Raw genomic sequence first — 17,391 nt, forward strand, 5'->3', positions numbered from 1 at the left:
AAATAAAGAGCTACATCCCTATCATGATGTTCTTAATGAAATTGTTTATCCAGGTCACATGCTGATATACATCTGTTAATTTTATATGAACATGCAAGAAGAAAAAAATTGCTAGAGAAAACTTGCAAAAATGTTACTGGTATAGTTCTTACACAGCATACAAAAATGGAGCAAGACTAGACATGTCTACACCTACCAATGGAGGATGAAGAGGAGGAGGAGGAGGAGGAGGGGAAGACAAGAATAACTATTGCTCCTTTTGGGGGGGGGGGGGTATCTTGTGCCCTTCTCCTCCTCAAGCCACTTAATTTTACTACACTCACCTAGTGGAAAGTTTTAAAGCTTTTGCTGATGTCATGGAGAACCCTCTAAGAGGATTATCATAAACTCACCACTCAAAAATGTGCACTGTTACATAACAGTCATCACCTCAGCATCTTCAAAACATTATGACACCCGAGAATCAACAGCGAAGATTGAGACCCTGATCTGGAGCTACACTTGGGATCCAGAGCCACAAAATAAAGGCGGGAGAGGTGGTCGGGGGGCCGGGGTTACCAGGGTTATGCTCACCACTTTCAAGAGGGGGTAATGTTCATACACCTGGCCCAGGATATCAGAGTGCCACATGACAACATGAAGGAACGTGAAGTTCTTGTTCTGACACACTAACTGTCACCTCATGTGAACATTTAACTTTCTTTGAAAACTGACAGGTATGAGGAAGAAAAACATGGATTTAAAGTCAATTTCCCCTGGATTGCTCATGGGCCTAAAGACTTGACTAAGCCTCATTATACCTCAAAAGAAGAGGTGAACAAATAAATATCACTGGCTGATATGTTGCTTATGTGAGGCTCCAACAAACCAGATTTAAAAACATCATAATGAATTTAAATTACTTCCAGGACATTCCCTCAGATCTTAAATCATTGATACAACAACTTAGTTGAGGGGGGGGGCTAGCATCTTACACTCATTAAATAATAAGCACGAGGGTATTTAACTCACCAGCTAATGCATCTGCTGTGTAAACATCGTCTAACAGCCCCCATGAGGAGAGAGTATAGCAGTCAAGGCCACAGGAATACAATTCTTGCAATTTTATACAGCATCCTTTTCATATCCAGCACCAGCCTTCAAAAGATTGTGGATTTAGTTCATAGACTTTTAACTTTTAATGCAATTAAACTATGCACAATGTCAGGATGAGTTAATTCGAGCTGCAACGAGTGCCTCTATGCATTATATGACGCATGTACACAACACCCTCACCATGGCGAGTACAAGTATCATACATTCTTCCTTTAAATATTAGGAGCATTCCAAACAAGAAATCATTTAAAAAACATGTTAAGTCATTTTTTAGATTGGAGAGTTAATAGTGTTATGTTTTCATTTTGGGAACTGTGATTTATTCTTTTCTTTTTCTTCTTTTCTTCTCTTTTTAATTGCAATTTGATCTGTGTATGTTTTGTAACTGGAATTGTATGTTATTGTGTATTGTTGTTTATATTGTACTTTTTAAATAGGACCCCAGGAAGACTAGCCTGGCGTTTGTGCGTCGGCTAATGGGGATCCTTAATAAACATAAACATTAATCGCATTAAACTTCTACCTCGGATACGAGCATCAAATTTGGGAATTTTTCAAGCAGAAACCCAACAAAAATGGTGGTCTGCACACTCAAAAAATCTAAATAGCATATAACAGCAGCACAACCGCCATGCGTGAGCATCTCAAAAGAAAACATCTTGTGGTTCTCAAACCTTAAAGTGATGAAACTACAACAATTTAAGCATTTTTGGGCACTTAGAACTAAACAATATTAATTCCTATTAATTTCATGTTATACTGTCTGTCAATATAGTTGACAAATATACATCCTTCTTTGTGCCATCAACTGGTAAAACATCATTTAATATTAAAAAAGTAACTACATATTCAATGTCAATTGTGCAGAGATTATTAATGCTTGTGATGGAAAACCATTCAGACTTACAACTTTGGGCAGAATTTATGTTAGAATTAGGGACCTTGACACAAAGTGATGTCTTAAACAGTGTTTGCACTTTTTGAATTAGTTATTTTAGATTTATGCACATTGTTTTGAATAAACCAAATGATGCTCTAAGAAACCTTTTGTTTGGTTTATGTATGAAATGTATTTTATTTTTTCACAAGTAAAAAATTGTGAGAATGGTCAAATGTATTATTTCTTGGGATTTAAGAGAAAGATGTATAAAAAAAGAAAAATCATCACAAGATTCATCTAAAAATAAAACAAAAAAAACTGTTAGATTAATGATCAGCTTTGGAAATACAACACATTGATTTAAAAAAAACAACATGTATATATTTATAATTAACAGTTAAACAACAGAGCTATAGACCAGTAAAACAGGCCTCTGAAAAATGACGCAGCTTATGCTTGAGAAAGAGACTTGTCAGGTTTGCCTTCTTTCAGATGTTTGGATCATGTCCCCTTTGATAAAAGGCACTTAAACACAAGATCCTCTTAGCTGTAACTCCTTTTGGAGTCTGAGCCTCAACGGTGCCACGGCAACCTTCCCCCTGCTTATAATTGGGCTTGTGCAACATGTTTTGTAGATGGACACTTTTATCAACTCTTTTTATATGTATCTTTTTATTTATTTCATGCAAGTTCATAAGCGGGTCAAGCTGCGATAAAATTTTGTTATGATGTACACTGACTGTGTGCATTTAAAAAAAACAAAAAAACAACCTTACCTATGAAGTCATTTCTTTTTTAAAATCAACTACATCTTCTCTTGCAAATTGGGAGCCAACTGCTCTCCTGACAGCATTTCATTATGCTAAAACAACCCCTCAATTTCCCTCTCCTCCATTTCCTAGTGAAGAACATGAAAGACAGATGCAAAAATGAAGCACAAAGATGAATGAGCCAAAACTGCCTTTTGAAAACTTGGGTTCCCTTTGCATCGGTCAAAAGGGAACTTTAAATGACAACAAATCTCATAAATTGCACCAGTTTTGCACAAAGATTCTGCCCATGATGTTTTTCCTTGCTTACTGTGTGCTGGATAGGCAAATCCTAAAAGGTGTTGGATGATTTATTGGCTGTAAGAGGAGACAACATAGCCAGAATTCCATAGTATCAGAATATGAAAAGCACCTCTGGATTTGAGTCTCATCCAAATCACACGACAACTCTTCTTGCCAGACTTGAAGCTATGTGTGTCTGGCCAAAGCAGAGTTATTCTAAAGTTCAGTGTTGATAAATAGTAACAGATGCTTCATTCAATCATGCTTTAAGGGCTTTTTCCAATACCTGCCCTTTTCCAAACAGTTCCAAGGGACAATTTCCAAGATGATTTGCTTTAATGATTATTCACTAGGCACATAAGCTAAGCAACAACAGGACTACCATATCATTCAACACAGAAGGTACAAATTCAAACTTGATTTTGACAGCATGAGCCTCCGTGTGACTGATCTGTGCGAACATGCCCATTGTGGTTTCATCTTTGCTAAAGCGCATTAAGACTGAATGTCAATTTAAAAAGTACTATATCTCAGGAGCATCAAGTGATCTACAAATCCAAAACGTTTACATTCATCAACCCACATATCTCAAGTTATTCAAGGGTGTCACGCAGGAGTATACTATAAAATGAACTGGTACTACATTCAAACATGTATGAAATTAATGAAAAAAAAAAAAAGAAGCAGAGCATGTTTCCTAAATGTTTCCATGTAGGCCATAGATGATGATGACATAATGGTTCCATGAGAATTTAGATGGTTACTCATTGGCAAAGCTTACCACCACTGACACCAACAAAAACAAAATAATTCAATTCAATATAATTCAATACGTGGAAGAATTGTGTTACCCCTACAAACAAAGGTATAAAGACTGTATTCCAAAGCCCATTGAAGCTGCTCTGGCAGAAAGCAACGGCTGAAGCTGAGTTTTACTTGAAATCACAAAAATCACATTATTTTCCATAGTGAAAAAAAATCTAACAGATCTTCACATCTGGTAGACTGAAGTAACATGGCAAATAATATTGTTTCCTTGCTAGTGAGGGGAGATTAGATTTCCATCTGCTTTCCACTTTCAGCATCTGCCTTTTCACATGGCCTCACCCCATTACATAACTAATAACAAGACGACACATAACATGACACAATTATAGGAAACCAGCAGGAGAGCTGAATCACGCATCACTCCACATATTATTGTGTTGTTTATTTGTTGAGAAAGCCGAGTAATAAAATATATGCAGGGGTATATATATATATATATATATATATATATATATATATATATATATATATATATATATATAAAATTAAATCAGACACCTTTTATACAAGTTAATTTGTAATGGGAGATTGAGAACATCTCATTGTTGTTTTAGTTAGGAGGAATTTCTCTGAGCTACATTTTATCTCAAGTGAATCTTTTATCAACGAAACCATTTCCTGACCCTACATGAATAGGGATTCTTAACTTCCTCAGGAGTACATCACTCTCTGCCAGTATGATAAACATTTTTTTCCTTCTACTGGCACTATTCCACTACTCCCACATGCTGAAACATGCTGAAGAGCAACATCTGCTCCGTGAGCACTAAAACCTCTGGACAATCAATGCTTGTTATGAACAGAGGTCAACAGAGGTCAAGGGGACTTATCCAGATATAACATGAGTCATGACTTATTTGTGCAACAAAATGGTTTCCCTCTGACCCATGCCATGTAAAACAAGTCTATAGTCGATACAGTATATGACATGAAACAACTTCCACATCGCCATTTACTTGGATATAGAACTTGTTCAACTAAAATATTAACAGAGCACAGGCAAACATATGTTTTAAGACCTATTGAACCATATCAAATAGTAACAATAAACCTAAGATACAAAAAGAACCTGAAAATAACCGAGCAAACTGTAATACATGTACATGTATACCTACAATGCTCCAGATCAAACTTCTAAAACTGATCAAAGAAACTTCCCTTTCGCTTACCCTGTCATTACACAACTCATTCTGCAGACTAAGGTTGAAGCAATCACAAACCACCCACTACCCACCACTTCCCACTGAACCATTTCTACACATTACATTAGAAAACATTACCATTATATTTTATTGTTTTGTAATTTATTGAAGCATTTTTTGAAGAAATCAGAAATACAGTCACTGGGTTATAAAGAAGTTGCAAAATCCTTTAAATGTTCTCTCTATAAAATAGTTCTAAACTATATATCTAATGTTTTTTTTGTTTTGTTTTTTAGTTTCTGTATTTGTCTTACCAAATACAAAAAAATGACATAATGAAACTCTAGTTTTTTTGTTTATTTTTTTATAGCCTGCTGTCTGAATGAGAAGTGGAAATTTCCACTAGCTGCCACGAGCAGCTATGAGATTTTGCTCATCTGAAACTTTATATGCCAAAGGGCAGCAACAAACACCAGGGCCTCAGATCCAGGGACTCTTCAAAAGGTCCTGGCTCTGGTGCTGAAACCACGTTAATCATTTTACATGCAGGCTACTCACATATCTAACTGTCAATTATATAACACTGTACCGTATGTTTTGTGACAAGAGTTTGGTTTGAAAACATCAGTTTCAAGAGTAAAGCAGATTCAAGGACATGGCTCTCAGTGAAGAATTTAAACATTGTACACATTTTCTGTGATTTAAACAGAGATGGATTATGACAGGATCAACATGATACGGATGATTAAACACCATATTTGTTTTTCACTGAAAGTAGTAATACTAACCACAAATATTTATTAAAAATTAATTTAGTCATAGCTGGGCTAAGTATTTGTTTATTTTTCTTCAAAGTCAAGCTAAATAAACTCCAACAGAACTGCAGATACTTGATATTATCCATATATTATCCCACTTGTATATCCATCTTCATGCTAACAAATCTTGGCACATGGTTGATTTTTCACTCATGACTTTTAAGCATATTTTTAAAAACTATTTTTTTTAACTTTTAAACATGAGCAGTATCATTTCTATCAGTAGAGATGACTATCTTTTGCAATACTTTTTCCAGAGCAACATTTAAGATATCATGACTAGCAGGGCCCATTAGAACTTGCCTGCGGCATATGAACTCAGTTTCTGGGGAAATGATTCACATGACAGTTGGGAAAGTGTCATCATATTTTCCACACTATAAGGCGTACTTACACACTTCATTTTTTTCAAAAAAAATGTATGAATTTTGTTGTGCTTACTGACCTCGAACAAATTTTATGTAGTACAGTGCGCTCAAAAATCTGTCTAAATGTTTTAGTGCAAGTTTTCTAAGCGATGAAGTGTTGGAATACAACGTTGTTCCAACCTCACACTTCAGAAGTTCGCTATCGCTGGCAACGATGAACCAATCAGAGAACAGGACGTAGTACGATGTTTACTACCGCCACTTTTTATTCATGGATTTACGGGAGACAAATTATTTAAAATTTGAGTGTATTTTTCTGTATTAGTTACAACTGAACGATATTCTGAGTTATTGTGAAATGGTTGAATAAAGTTTGACTTATCAGACTGTTTTGTTTTGCTTTATATGTTTTATCATCCGCCTTATAACCTGGTGCGCCTTATGTATGAAAATAGACCCGTTCATTGATATTGAGCCTTATAATGACATTTGATAGACATTATTTTTCATGGCTTGTCATTGAGTCATGGGCAGGAGTAAAACTTGTTAAAACATTGCCAAAAGGACAAGTGACAGAAAAAGCTTAATGTCCAGCATTGACTAGTCATGTGATATCTACTATCTAACCTTACTATGCCCAACAAATTGTATGTAAGATAAGATAAGATAAGATAAGATAAGATAATCTTTATTGTCTCCCTTGAGAGAAATTTGTCTTGGACAAAACTAGAGACTCCAGGCACCACATATATAACAAAACATAAAATCACAATAAACAAATAACACATCGTCATATTCCCCCGCTCTTTGCATGCCCCCCCGCAATGTCCTGAAAACACCTCTACACAAAAAAAAAACCCTTGCTACAGCAACATTATTGCACTTCCCTCTATTCATACAGCAGCACACGTTATTGCACATTCCGCCCTTCCCACACACACACACACACACACACACACAGCACATTTCCGGTTATTGAGTAACTTAATTGATAATGGAATAAATGAGAATTTACAGTATATCTATTGAGCTTACAGCTTGGCAACATATACCTTCTGCCTGAAGGCATCAACTCATATTCCCTGTGCAGGATGTGATTTGGGTCTGAGATGATTTTTTGACCTTCTTTCATAAGGGTTTGTTCAAATATCTCCTGTTGTTTTGATCACTTGCTCAAACTCAACACTGTGTATATAGTACCTTTGTTACTAAATTAATTGGTGCAATATTAAGCAATTATTATAGACTTCAAAAGATATGACCTCCTTTCCTTCCCTAGATTCCTTAATCTTTTCTCATAACCTTCCCGTGTTGATGCTTCTAGAACCAAATTTTTTTGTCTTGTTTTTCCCCTTCTGCTTCATGTCACCTCATTGTCTACTGCTATTTAGCAGTCACAATTTTACTTTCTTTTCTTCTCCTATTTAATTTCTGTTTACCCAACAGCTACAAGCACATCCCTTTAAAATCAACAATAATAAATTAGTTGATTGTTCCTTACAGTAATACAACTAATTTGATTCTAATTGCAAAAAGCCTTGTTCTGTGCAATTCATTTTTACTAGGGGTGGGTATTGGGAAGGACCTCACGATACGATACGCATCACGATACTTGAGCCACGATACGATACACATTGCGATATCCCGATTATGCGATATCCCGATTATTATATTCTACATAGTTCACCGAAAAATTTAAAAATGCATTACACATCATAAAATCCAAGTTATATGTACATCAGATGATAGTGATGGATCTTAAAATCCGAGTTGCACGTTCATCACATTATAGGGACAATTCATGGGACAAACTGAGTCAAAACAATGTTTTATTATAACTATACAAGCTAAAGTTACAACATATTTGTATATGTTTTTCATATTATTTACATCATATGAAATTAACATTAAATTTAGTATGAGGTTGCTTTAATTATGTGGCAAATGATAATAAACACAAGAAAGATGGGTACTAAAACCAAGGACAGGCACAGTGATCAGTCAGTATAGATATAAATCCATAAATAAATAAACCTCTGTCCATTATTTTTCATTTTTTAAGGACAGGAAATTGTGGTATATAAAAAATAAATTATAAAATGAAATAAAACGTGAAATAAAACCTGAGCTCAGTGCAGGGCCCTCCCAGGGTTGGTAGAGAGTGGCAATGCCCAGGACTGTCACTTAGGTAGGAGCACTGGGTGATATGGAAAAAAAAAATCGGGGCTAAAAAAAAAAAAAGAAAAAAAAAAAAAAAAAAAAAAAAAAAAAAAATCGATATTCAAATTTTGAATATCGATATTGAATCGGCTGGAAAAGTATCCCGATATATTGCCATATCGATATTTTTGCCCACCCCTAATTTTTACATCTATATACTTTAAAGAAATAAAACCCTTGGTCTGGGAAGTGCATGGTCACAGTCCTAAAAATAAAACCAGCAGTTGTGGGAAGGTGAGATGGAGAAACCGTAATATAGAAACAAGCTAAGTCCAACATATTGACCTTCAGAAAATAAACATCAGCCAGGTCTGGTCATATGAGAACATATAACAAATTCACTACCTAAGGGCCAATTCACTAATACGGTAATTAACTTTAGTGTAGGAAGACCAAATTAAATATGGCAGGATGTGGTGAATCTGAGATGTCGCACCGCATGGGAGGGACTTGGAGTACAGAGCGCCGTCCAAGGGAGGGGTTTCGGGGGTTGACTAACCACGCAGAGGCCCCGGGGCAAACCCGGGACACACTGGACTGATTATATCCCTCGGCTGGCTTGGGAACATCTCAGTATTCCTCTGGCGGTGCGAGAGGAAATGGCCATGAAGAGGGAGGTTTGCGCCTCTTTGCTTAGGCTGCTGCCCCTGTGACCTCAACCCAGAAATTAGTAGCATGATTTTCCCAACGTTAAATAAATGCAATGCGGTCACTTTATTAAATTTCATGCCACTTCGGCCTTCTGGGAACAAAAACTGTGTTTTTCCTTTCCATGCACGGAAACAAAATATTTCTAAACAAGTATGAACTTGATGCATTTAACATTTGAAACTGCAAATGCAGCTCTCCATCCCTGCAAGAGTGTGGTATGGCTATACCACAATCCACACCAAGGCAAAACCACCCAAAGAAGATAAATGTGGGTATTCACCTACAGCAGGGGTGTCCAAAGTCGGTCCTCGAGGGCCGCAGTCCTGCATGTTTTAGTTGTTCCCCTGCATCAACACACCTGATTCTAATTAACGGTCGTCACCACCTTGTCATCAAAGTCTGGATAGTTCTGTTGATGACCAAGCTCCCTGTATCACGGTTTGATAAAAAAAAGGGACACATCTAAAACATGCAGGACACCGGCCCTCAAGGACCGACTTTGGACACCCCTAATCTAGATTATTTGTGTAACTTCATCCAGCTTTCCTAAAGCCACATTTGAGGTTGACTTGAAAGACGTAACTCACATTGTGTTCTTAATCCAACTCCTCAACATTGCAAGAAGAGCTAAATGCATGCAGTTTCCTCACACAATTTGCTGATTGTTGCACGAGTTTAACTTGCAACAGTGAGGAGTTAGATTTAAAACAGAGTGTTAGTGACACATTAGCAAGTCAACTGCATGTGGTGGCTTCAGAAGACTTGGATGAAGAAAGCAATTATGGTTTTAGGGGCTGTTTTACAATTTTTTGGTTGCCATAGATTTTTGATGTTTGGGGAAAATAATAAAATCAACCATTGAGCTTTAATAACTAATACACTAGAACAGTGGTTTTCCAAACCTGGTCCTCAGGTAGCCCTGTCCTGCATGTTTTATGTTTCCCTGCTCCAAACACACCTGATTCAAATGATCAACCTCATCAAGCTCTGAAGTGGCCTGATAACAAGCTGATAATTTGAATCAGGTGTGTTGGAGCAGGCAAACATCTACAGTATATGGGTTTGTGTACCTGATTAATGTATCTGACGTCACCCTAACGTTATGGTTCTTGACTTTGAGAACGCTTGAAACAAATACTTATGGCTTAATCTAATTTACAAACATTAGCTATAACAAGGCTGCCAGCCGATATCAAATGATGTTCCTTTTCAACTTAAAACAGAAGCTCATTCATTCCTAAAGTACTCTACTGTTGATATTCATCTTCCTGCCATCGCTGTGACTTTCAAGTGTATTTCTCCTCTTACGTGGGAAAAAGTTATTCTGTCTTTACTCTACTTCCTGTTGCATCACACATTAACTTTCCAGTTATTAATAGCGCGCTAGCTAGCTAAACCCCACTCAGAAGTTTGCCAACGTTCCCAGAGTGTTGCAAGTGTTGATGCATGCAGCCTGTCTTCAACATGTCTCAAAGATTTCAGGGTTCCAGTCCATGTGTGAAACATCACAAATGTAAGCAGTGAAGGTGCTACACACCCACATGTGAAGAGCTGCAGCAGTCACTCAGGTTAAAACTGACACAGTAGGAAAAAGTCGGACTGGCTCTACATGCTTATGGGAAACTCTAAAATCTGCTGTTACATAATTTGATCATATTGCGTACCTTTTCCCTCAAAGGTTTCCTACACCTCAGCTGGTAATGCTCCTTTCCGCTTTTACGGAGCAATTACATAACTGGTTATAGCACACATGCACTATACTGTTAAAAACTAACAAATGCTCTAAGAGGCCATCCACAAGTTGCTCACCATCAAGTAGCAATCACAACTATGTTTCTTTATCTACAAAAACAAACAATTACAGTCTCACATTTGCCCACTTCTTAAACCACGGAATGCTGTTGTATATACTTTTTGTGTGGGTGTGTGTATGTATGCACACATAAGACATGCTTAACCTGTTGAGTCTTGTAAAAGGAGTATGCAAATAACTCTAGGCGCTACCTATCCAGATTGGGTTCATTTTGAACACAGCAGAAGGATGCAAGTGGTAGTCCTCATTTTTTCCTCTTTTTTTTTTAAATACTGTCTAAAAATCACGGATCATATGTTTTTTACTAAGGATTATTTCAATAAACAGTGGGCCAACTTTTCTTTCCAAAAGTAATAAACTAACTTAACATTTTGGCAGTGAAGTTGCCACCTCAGGCTACAGTCACAACTGTCTGGTCTTATTAGTTAAAAGTTGTGACTAATATGTCTCTTATGATACTGCTAAAATGCTCCATCAATTAGTAGGATGTTTTGTTTTTCCACAGTCAAATGTATCTGTGTAATATGTGCCTTGTTTTTTGCAATCCTGCCCTCAGATTTGCAAACCGTGCTCACGGACTTGCAAATGAATTCTCTCTCCTGAGAAAAAGGAGTGGTGTGGAAGGAGTTCAATACTACTCCAGAGGCGTTGGATGTGTGTGCTTACACATACATTTTCCCAGTATGGAGCAGTATGGAGTGTTTCATAGTAACTTTTAGTATCACCTTGGTTCAAGTAAAAACTTAACAAGGTGATACTAATAAAAAAGTACATGATAAAGGTAAACCGAAGAAAATTAATAAAAACTAAAACAGGAACATTTCACATGTCCAAGTCTCCATTCTGGTCATGTGTGTAGAGCCTAGTATGGAAAAGGTGTTTTTAGATTCTTTCCTGCTATTATCGCTGGATGATGATTGAGTGTTTAAACGCACCTTGGGTAATATAAACGCAAGGTGTGTTATTAGTCACCTCATGCCTGAAGCGAATTGATGAGAGGGAAGACGAGTCCAGCGGCATTATCCGCGTAACATAACGCAAGCTGTGTGGGCGTGTAGAATAACGTATTGTCTGTACATCAGCAAGCTTAATATGCCGTCATACAGGTTTCATGGAACATTCATGGATGAACATTGGGATGAGCGTTTTTTGGCCAGATCTTCTTGCAAAGCCCCAGTTTGTCATTTTTGTGGCCACTTGTTCAAACAATGGACCATCCTTTGTGGTTTCGGACATACGCCGGTTTATGGTACTGTGATTAATGGGATCTACACTCACCGGCCACTTTTATTAGTTATACCTGTCCAACTGCTTGTTCACGCAAATTTCTTCGTACAGGCTCATCAAAATTGGACAACAGAATATTGGAAAAACGTTGCCTGGTCAGATGAGTCTGGATTTCTGCTGCAACATTCCGATGTTAGGGTCAGAATTTGGCCTCAACAACATGATAGCATGAATCCAGCCTACCTTGTATCAACACTTCAGGTGGTGGTGGTGGTGTAATGGTGCAGGGGATATTATCCTGGCACACTTTGGGCCCATTAGTACCAATTGAGCATCAACACCACGGGGGGTTGTGGTGGAACGTGAGATTCGCATCATGGATGTGCAGCCGATAAATGATGATATCATGTTAATATGGACCAAACTCTCTGAGAAATGTTTCCAGTACCTTGTTGAATCTATGCCACGAAGGATTAAGGCAGTTGTGAAGGGAAAAGGGGGTCCAATCCGGTGCTAGCAAGGTGTACCTGATAAAGTGGCCGGTAAATGTACACGCAGCAGTCAAAGAGAAAACAGAGTGGGAGAATTTGGAGACTTTTGCCTTGTGTCATGTTAAGACCTGCTGCCACTCTGTGTGTCAATCTTTAAATATAAATATACCAGACAGTTCAACCTTGAACAGGAATTAAACTGTTACGTAAACGTTACTGCATCTAACACAGAAATGCCACTTTCCTAAACACCCATGCTTGCTGCACAAACTTCCATTTGATATTTGGACTAGGACCTCCCCAGTGTTCAATGTATGGAAATGAATTTCAGGATATATGGAGGGAAACTTCATCGTCACCATAGGAACGTAGCCAATTTTAGCCATTTTTTTTTAAGTCTTGTTTTGTGGAATATACACATGGGGCACTGCCACAACAAATTAATGTTAAGTGATAAAAAAGCAAAAAAGTTAGTCTACTTGGTACATAATCTACAATCTGTACTAAAAGATGACCAATTGATTACATTAAGATCTGAATATTTGACATGATATATAATGAAATAAAAAAGTCACTTAATTACACTAACTATGCCTTCAAAATATCTTAAGATGACGGACTAGTTCACAACTGCACGAGTGACTGCTGAGAAACTGAATATAAAGTTTTACGGCAACAAAATCTACCAAGAAACAATAAAATGTCATCGTACCAGAGGTAAATTCCAGAAGAAAAATTCTTCCCTCTCCACACCCACTTTATCCAGCTCATATAGCTAAATCCCCAGGCGTCCCCTGGCCAGCCCAGAGACAGCCCCTCCAGCGTGCCCTGGGGTCTCCTCCCAGTGGGATAAAAGCTCAACAAGGAAGTATCCAAGGGCATCCAAACCAGATGCTGAGCCACCTCATCTGGATTCCCTCGATGCAGATGAGCAGCAGGTCTAGTCTGAGCCCCTTTTGGATGAATGCTACATGTTTTTAACATTTCATTCATCTCTCCAGAGATAAAAAAAAAAAAACACACAGAAACTAATGGCCCTGCCCCTTGGAGGTGTAAGACATTCAGCTGGTTCATATACAGCGAGGACAGTATTTGCTAAATATGCCAAAATCCATTGCACAGCTACTTGCTATGTTGCGTATCCCAAGACACAACACTTCTCACTTAACCCCTGCATCCCCTACCTTTCAGATTAGGGGATTACTATTGGAATAAATAGACTTCCAGTTGACTCACCAACACACGACCATGTGGAAAAGAGGAAGGCTTGCTGACGTGATTTCTTTCAGAAAAGCACCATCCAGATATGACATTAACATTTTCAAGTTATCACCACATATGAGTCGGTTTTCATTGTTCTGGAAGTTCAGTGTTTAAAAAACAACCTGAACTTTTGCCAAAGCAGCTGTCCAACATGTGCTTGAAAGTAAAGACTAAAGAAACGGAAATCAAGTCAAGAGTGTGTACAGTTTGAAATCTGTCTTTTTATCTGACAGAAATTTCCCCAGCATTGTTCTAAAAACAATCATTCTTCTATCATCACAGCTGCCGGGATCTCCCAACTTGACTCCATCCATGATCAGAATCCACAAGAACCACTTTTCAGCTCTTGTTTTCTTTGCTTTCTCTTTCCATAATCAGTGCACTCAAACGGTGGATGAATGCACACAGAGCTTACTTGTTTTCATGGTGCATACAGTGCATATAGGGATGCCAACCTTCCCTTGAAAAACGGAACCGTCCCGTATTGAGCTGAAAATGGACGCACTTTGTCCCGTATTACTGCGAGAGTCAAAAAATAGTCATAAAATGTGGAAAAGTTAAGTGGAAAATGGCATTGAGCTGTTGAGTTCATACGTTTTTTTTCCTGTTTTACTACAACTGTAGCCTACAGTCATGGCCTTTGAGGCACAAATATGTTTTCTACAGACTTTCTGTTTGCACTTTTGTTATTGCACTAAAAATGTGCACTATTACAGAATGGATGTTCTGCTTTCTTTCTATTAATTTTTATTAATTTATTAATTAATTTCTATTAATTTATACAATTTTAAGTTAAGCAGGACAGGTTTCTGTTTAAGAAAGATACTTATTTCATTCAGTTCATTTTGTTATTTGGTATTAAAGTGAATTGTTGGATAATAATTTGTTTTCCCATGTGTTCATGGCATTCAAAAATATGTATCCAATTCAGGTTCGAATCAAATAGTAAAAAAAAAATCGTTTCACTCACAAAAAAAGGAGCTAAAAAAATGAAAAGGGTTGGTGAGGTGTCCCTTATTCATTTTTCAGGGAGTTGGCAAGCTTAAATGCACACAATGCGATCAGTGTTGCAGTCAAGAAGAACTAGCATGTGTTTTCATGGGTTTCTGTGACTGACAGCTGAGCTTTTAACCTCGACTGATGCTCTTTTCTGTGCTCATGATGCCTGCACTCAACAAAAATAAGAAAATGACTTGGCATAGTGTCAGTGCATCGACCTTTTTTTTTACATCAGCAGAACCAAGACAACTTCGGGATTCGATATAACGTTATCAATACATTTATGCACCATTAAAGAGCTTTGTATTGATTGTCAACCGGACTGGAGATAAATGGGCGGAGGCTGGCTAGCTTAGCTTAGCTTCAAAATGACATAGCGTGAAGTTAACCAGAATAAATAACAAAAATGCCAATTTACACGCCTTTTACAACCAACAGCAGGGACACCAAAACAAGCTAATTTGGGAAGCTTTCCGAGTTAAAAGCGATTGAATTCCAGAAGCTGGTGTGGAGAAAACACTACTCTGACTGTGAAGTCGACAGCATCCACGTTTGTTTCCAAGTTTCAGCACATTGATTGAAAACTAGAGAGCTAGAAGCGATAAAAATAACCTTCCACTCACCAGTAATCCCCTCCACAACTCCTGCAGTAATAACTACACAGTCGGTGTCGGTGGCAGCAGGCTGGAATTAGACCACAACTGCAGGAGTCCTCACGACAAAAGGGGGGGAAAAGGAGAAAAAAAAGCCCACTTAGTATCTCAAATGTTACGCAAACCCTCGCCACTACTGCTGCTGCTGCTGCTGCTGCTGCTCATCACAGCTCCGCCTGTTATGTATCTGCGGGGCTCACGGCTCCGACACACAGTGAATCTAAAGGCTGATTTATGGCTCCGCGTTAAAGCGACGGCGTAGGGTACGCGGCGACGCGCACCGTAAGCTCTGCGTCGATTTAAGCAGTACTCGAATTGAGGGGGGATGAGGGGGGATGGCATCTCTCCTGAAATAAAAACGGTCAAAATAATCCCCCCCTTTCCATCCCTTATGTAATTTCATCAATGAATGTGGTATTACTGCTATTTCAACATTAGAGTCATCACCAGAAAAATAACACCAGAAAAATAACTTATTTGACCATTTTCACCTGTTTCAAGTACATTTTCACTTGAAATAAGTAGAAAAATCTGCCAGTGGGACAAGATTTATCTTCTCATTACAAGCAAAAAAATCTTGTTCCACTGGCAGATTTTTCTACTTATTTTAAGTGAAAATCTACTTGAAACAGGTGAAAATTGTTGTTTTTTCCAATTACGAGTCTTGTTTTAAGTGTAATGAGATTTCTTTTTACTAAAATGAGACATTTTAACTAGAAATAAGACAAATATTCTTGTTAAGATTTGAGTTTTTGCAGTGATCCATTTTACTTATATAAGCATATTGATAAATTCAGAAAACTGTTGTTTTTTTTTTGTGTTTTGATGTATTTGATGTAAGCCCAGTGGATATTTAAAGCTTACAGAAAGCTGCATTTAACTGCTGCTATGTCATTCCTGCAGTATTTCGGCAGGTGTTTTGGTCAGTGCTAATATTTGTAATATATTACATTATTTGTAATCAGCACAAATTATCTGTCCCCATATGATAAAATCCACCATATTATACAAGACATAATTAGACAGTGAATAGCAAATAAGAATAAGATGATAAGAAAAGAAGTAAAATAATAAAAAGCACAAGCTGTTAAAAATAAGGGCAGTAGACAGTAACTGAACGCTGCCTCACCTTGCTTGGTTCTTGTTCTTGGGAACCACAGCAAACCAGATCCAGATGAACCTCAGGGTTCTGGGAGCTTCATAGGGAACTAACAGATCAAGCATGTATTTTGGTCCAAGACCATTCAGGTCTTTGTAGACCAGCAGTAAGATTTTAAACTCTATCCTTTGACTCACTGGAAGCCAGTGTAGATTTAACGCAGAACCATAAATCAACGCAACCACTACGGTGCGCGTCTCCACGGTACCCTACGCCGTAGGTTCTGCGTCGATTTAACGCGGAAGCGTAAATCAGGCTTTACTAGGTCTGCGTTTAAACAGAGGCAAAAACGACAGGAGAAACAAAAACCAACAACAATGGGGGTTAAAACGGCAGGTAGCTCTCATAGGGGTGTGAATACTTTGAGTCAGCAGTTCGTTGGCGATGATGGCAGCTTGCTTGCCCTTGTGGAGGTCTGCACGATCCGCACGTACGCGCTGACTCGCCCAAGTCTGACTGCCACCGGTGAGAGATCCCTCCTCCTCCCAGTCGAGAAGAGCCCGGCACTCAGACCTGCTGGTGCTGCTGGAGGTTTTGAGGACGGCGTGTACGATGGGAGGGATGCTGGGCTGGCAGGGAGGGAGGAGATGCTGCACATGGAAACATTGTTATTTTCAAGCGATTCTTGTATAAGGATGATCTCCTCACCTAAGAGAAAGAAAAACAACATAATTTATTCTTAACCCTTGTGCTGTCTTCGGGTCAAGGAAGGAGGAAGGGAAGAAGGGAGGA

The 17,391-nt window shown here is 38.1% G+C and overlaps 1 protein-coding gene across 3 annotated transcripts in view; it reads right to left on the reverse strand.

Annotated features, from left to right (window-relative positions):
• rnf24 (ring finger protein 24) overlaps positions 1–17,151 on the reverse strand; it is a 36,596-nt gene extending 19,445 nt beyond the window's left edge. The window contains exons 1-2 of one of the 3 annotated variants that reach the window (XM_061717222.1): positions 16,630–16,655; positions 15,471–15,559 (exon numbers count right to left, since the gene is read on the reverse strand). Coding sequence is in view for 1 of the 3 variants with exons in the window: in XM_061717206.1 (XP_061573190.1) it covers positions 16,630–16,724 (95 nt within the window). In the remaining 2 variants the exon portion in view is untranslated. Of the gene's footprint in view, positions 1–15,470; positions 15,654–16,629 lie in introns of those variants that run through there. The other 2 variants (XM_061717206.1, XM_061717215.1) reach the window with 2 other exon arrangements.
• Between the last annotated feature and the right edge of the window lie 240 nt (positions 17,152–17,391).

This window comes from Cololabis saira, chromosome 1 (genome assembly GCF_033807715.1).
Source record: "Cololabis saira isolate AMF1-May2022 chromosome 1, fColSai1.1, whole genome shotgun sequence".
In the NCBI taxonomy this organism is placed as follows: domain Eukaryota; kingdom Metazoa; phylum Chordata; class Actinopteri; order Beloniformes; family Belonidae; genus Cololabis; species Cololabis saira.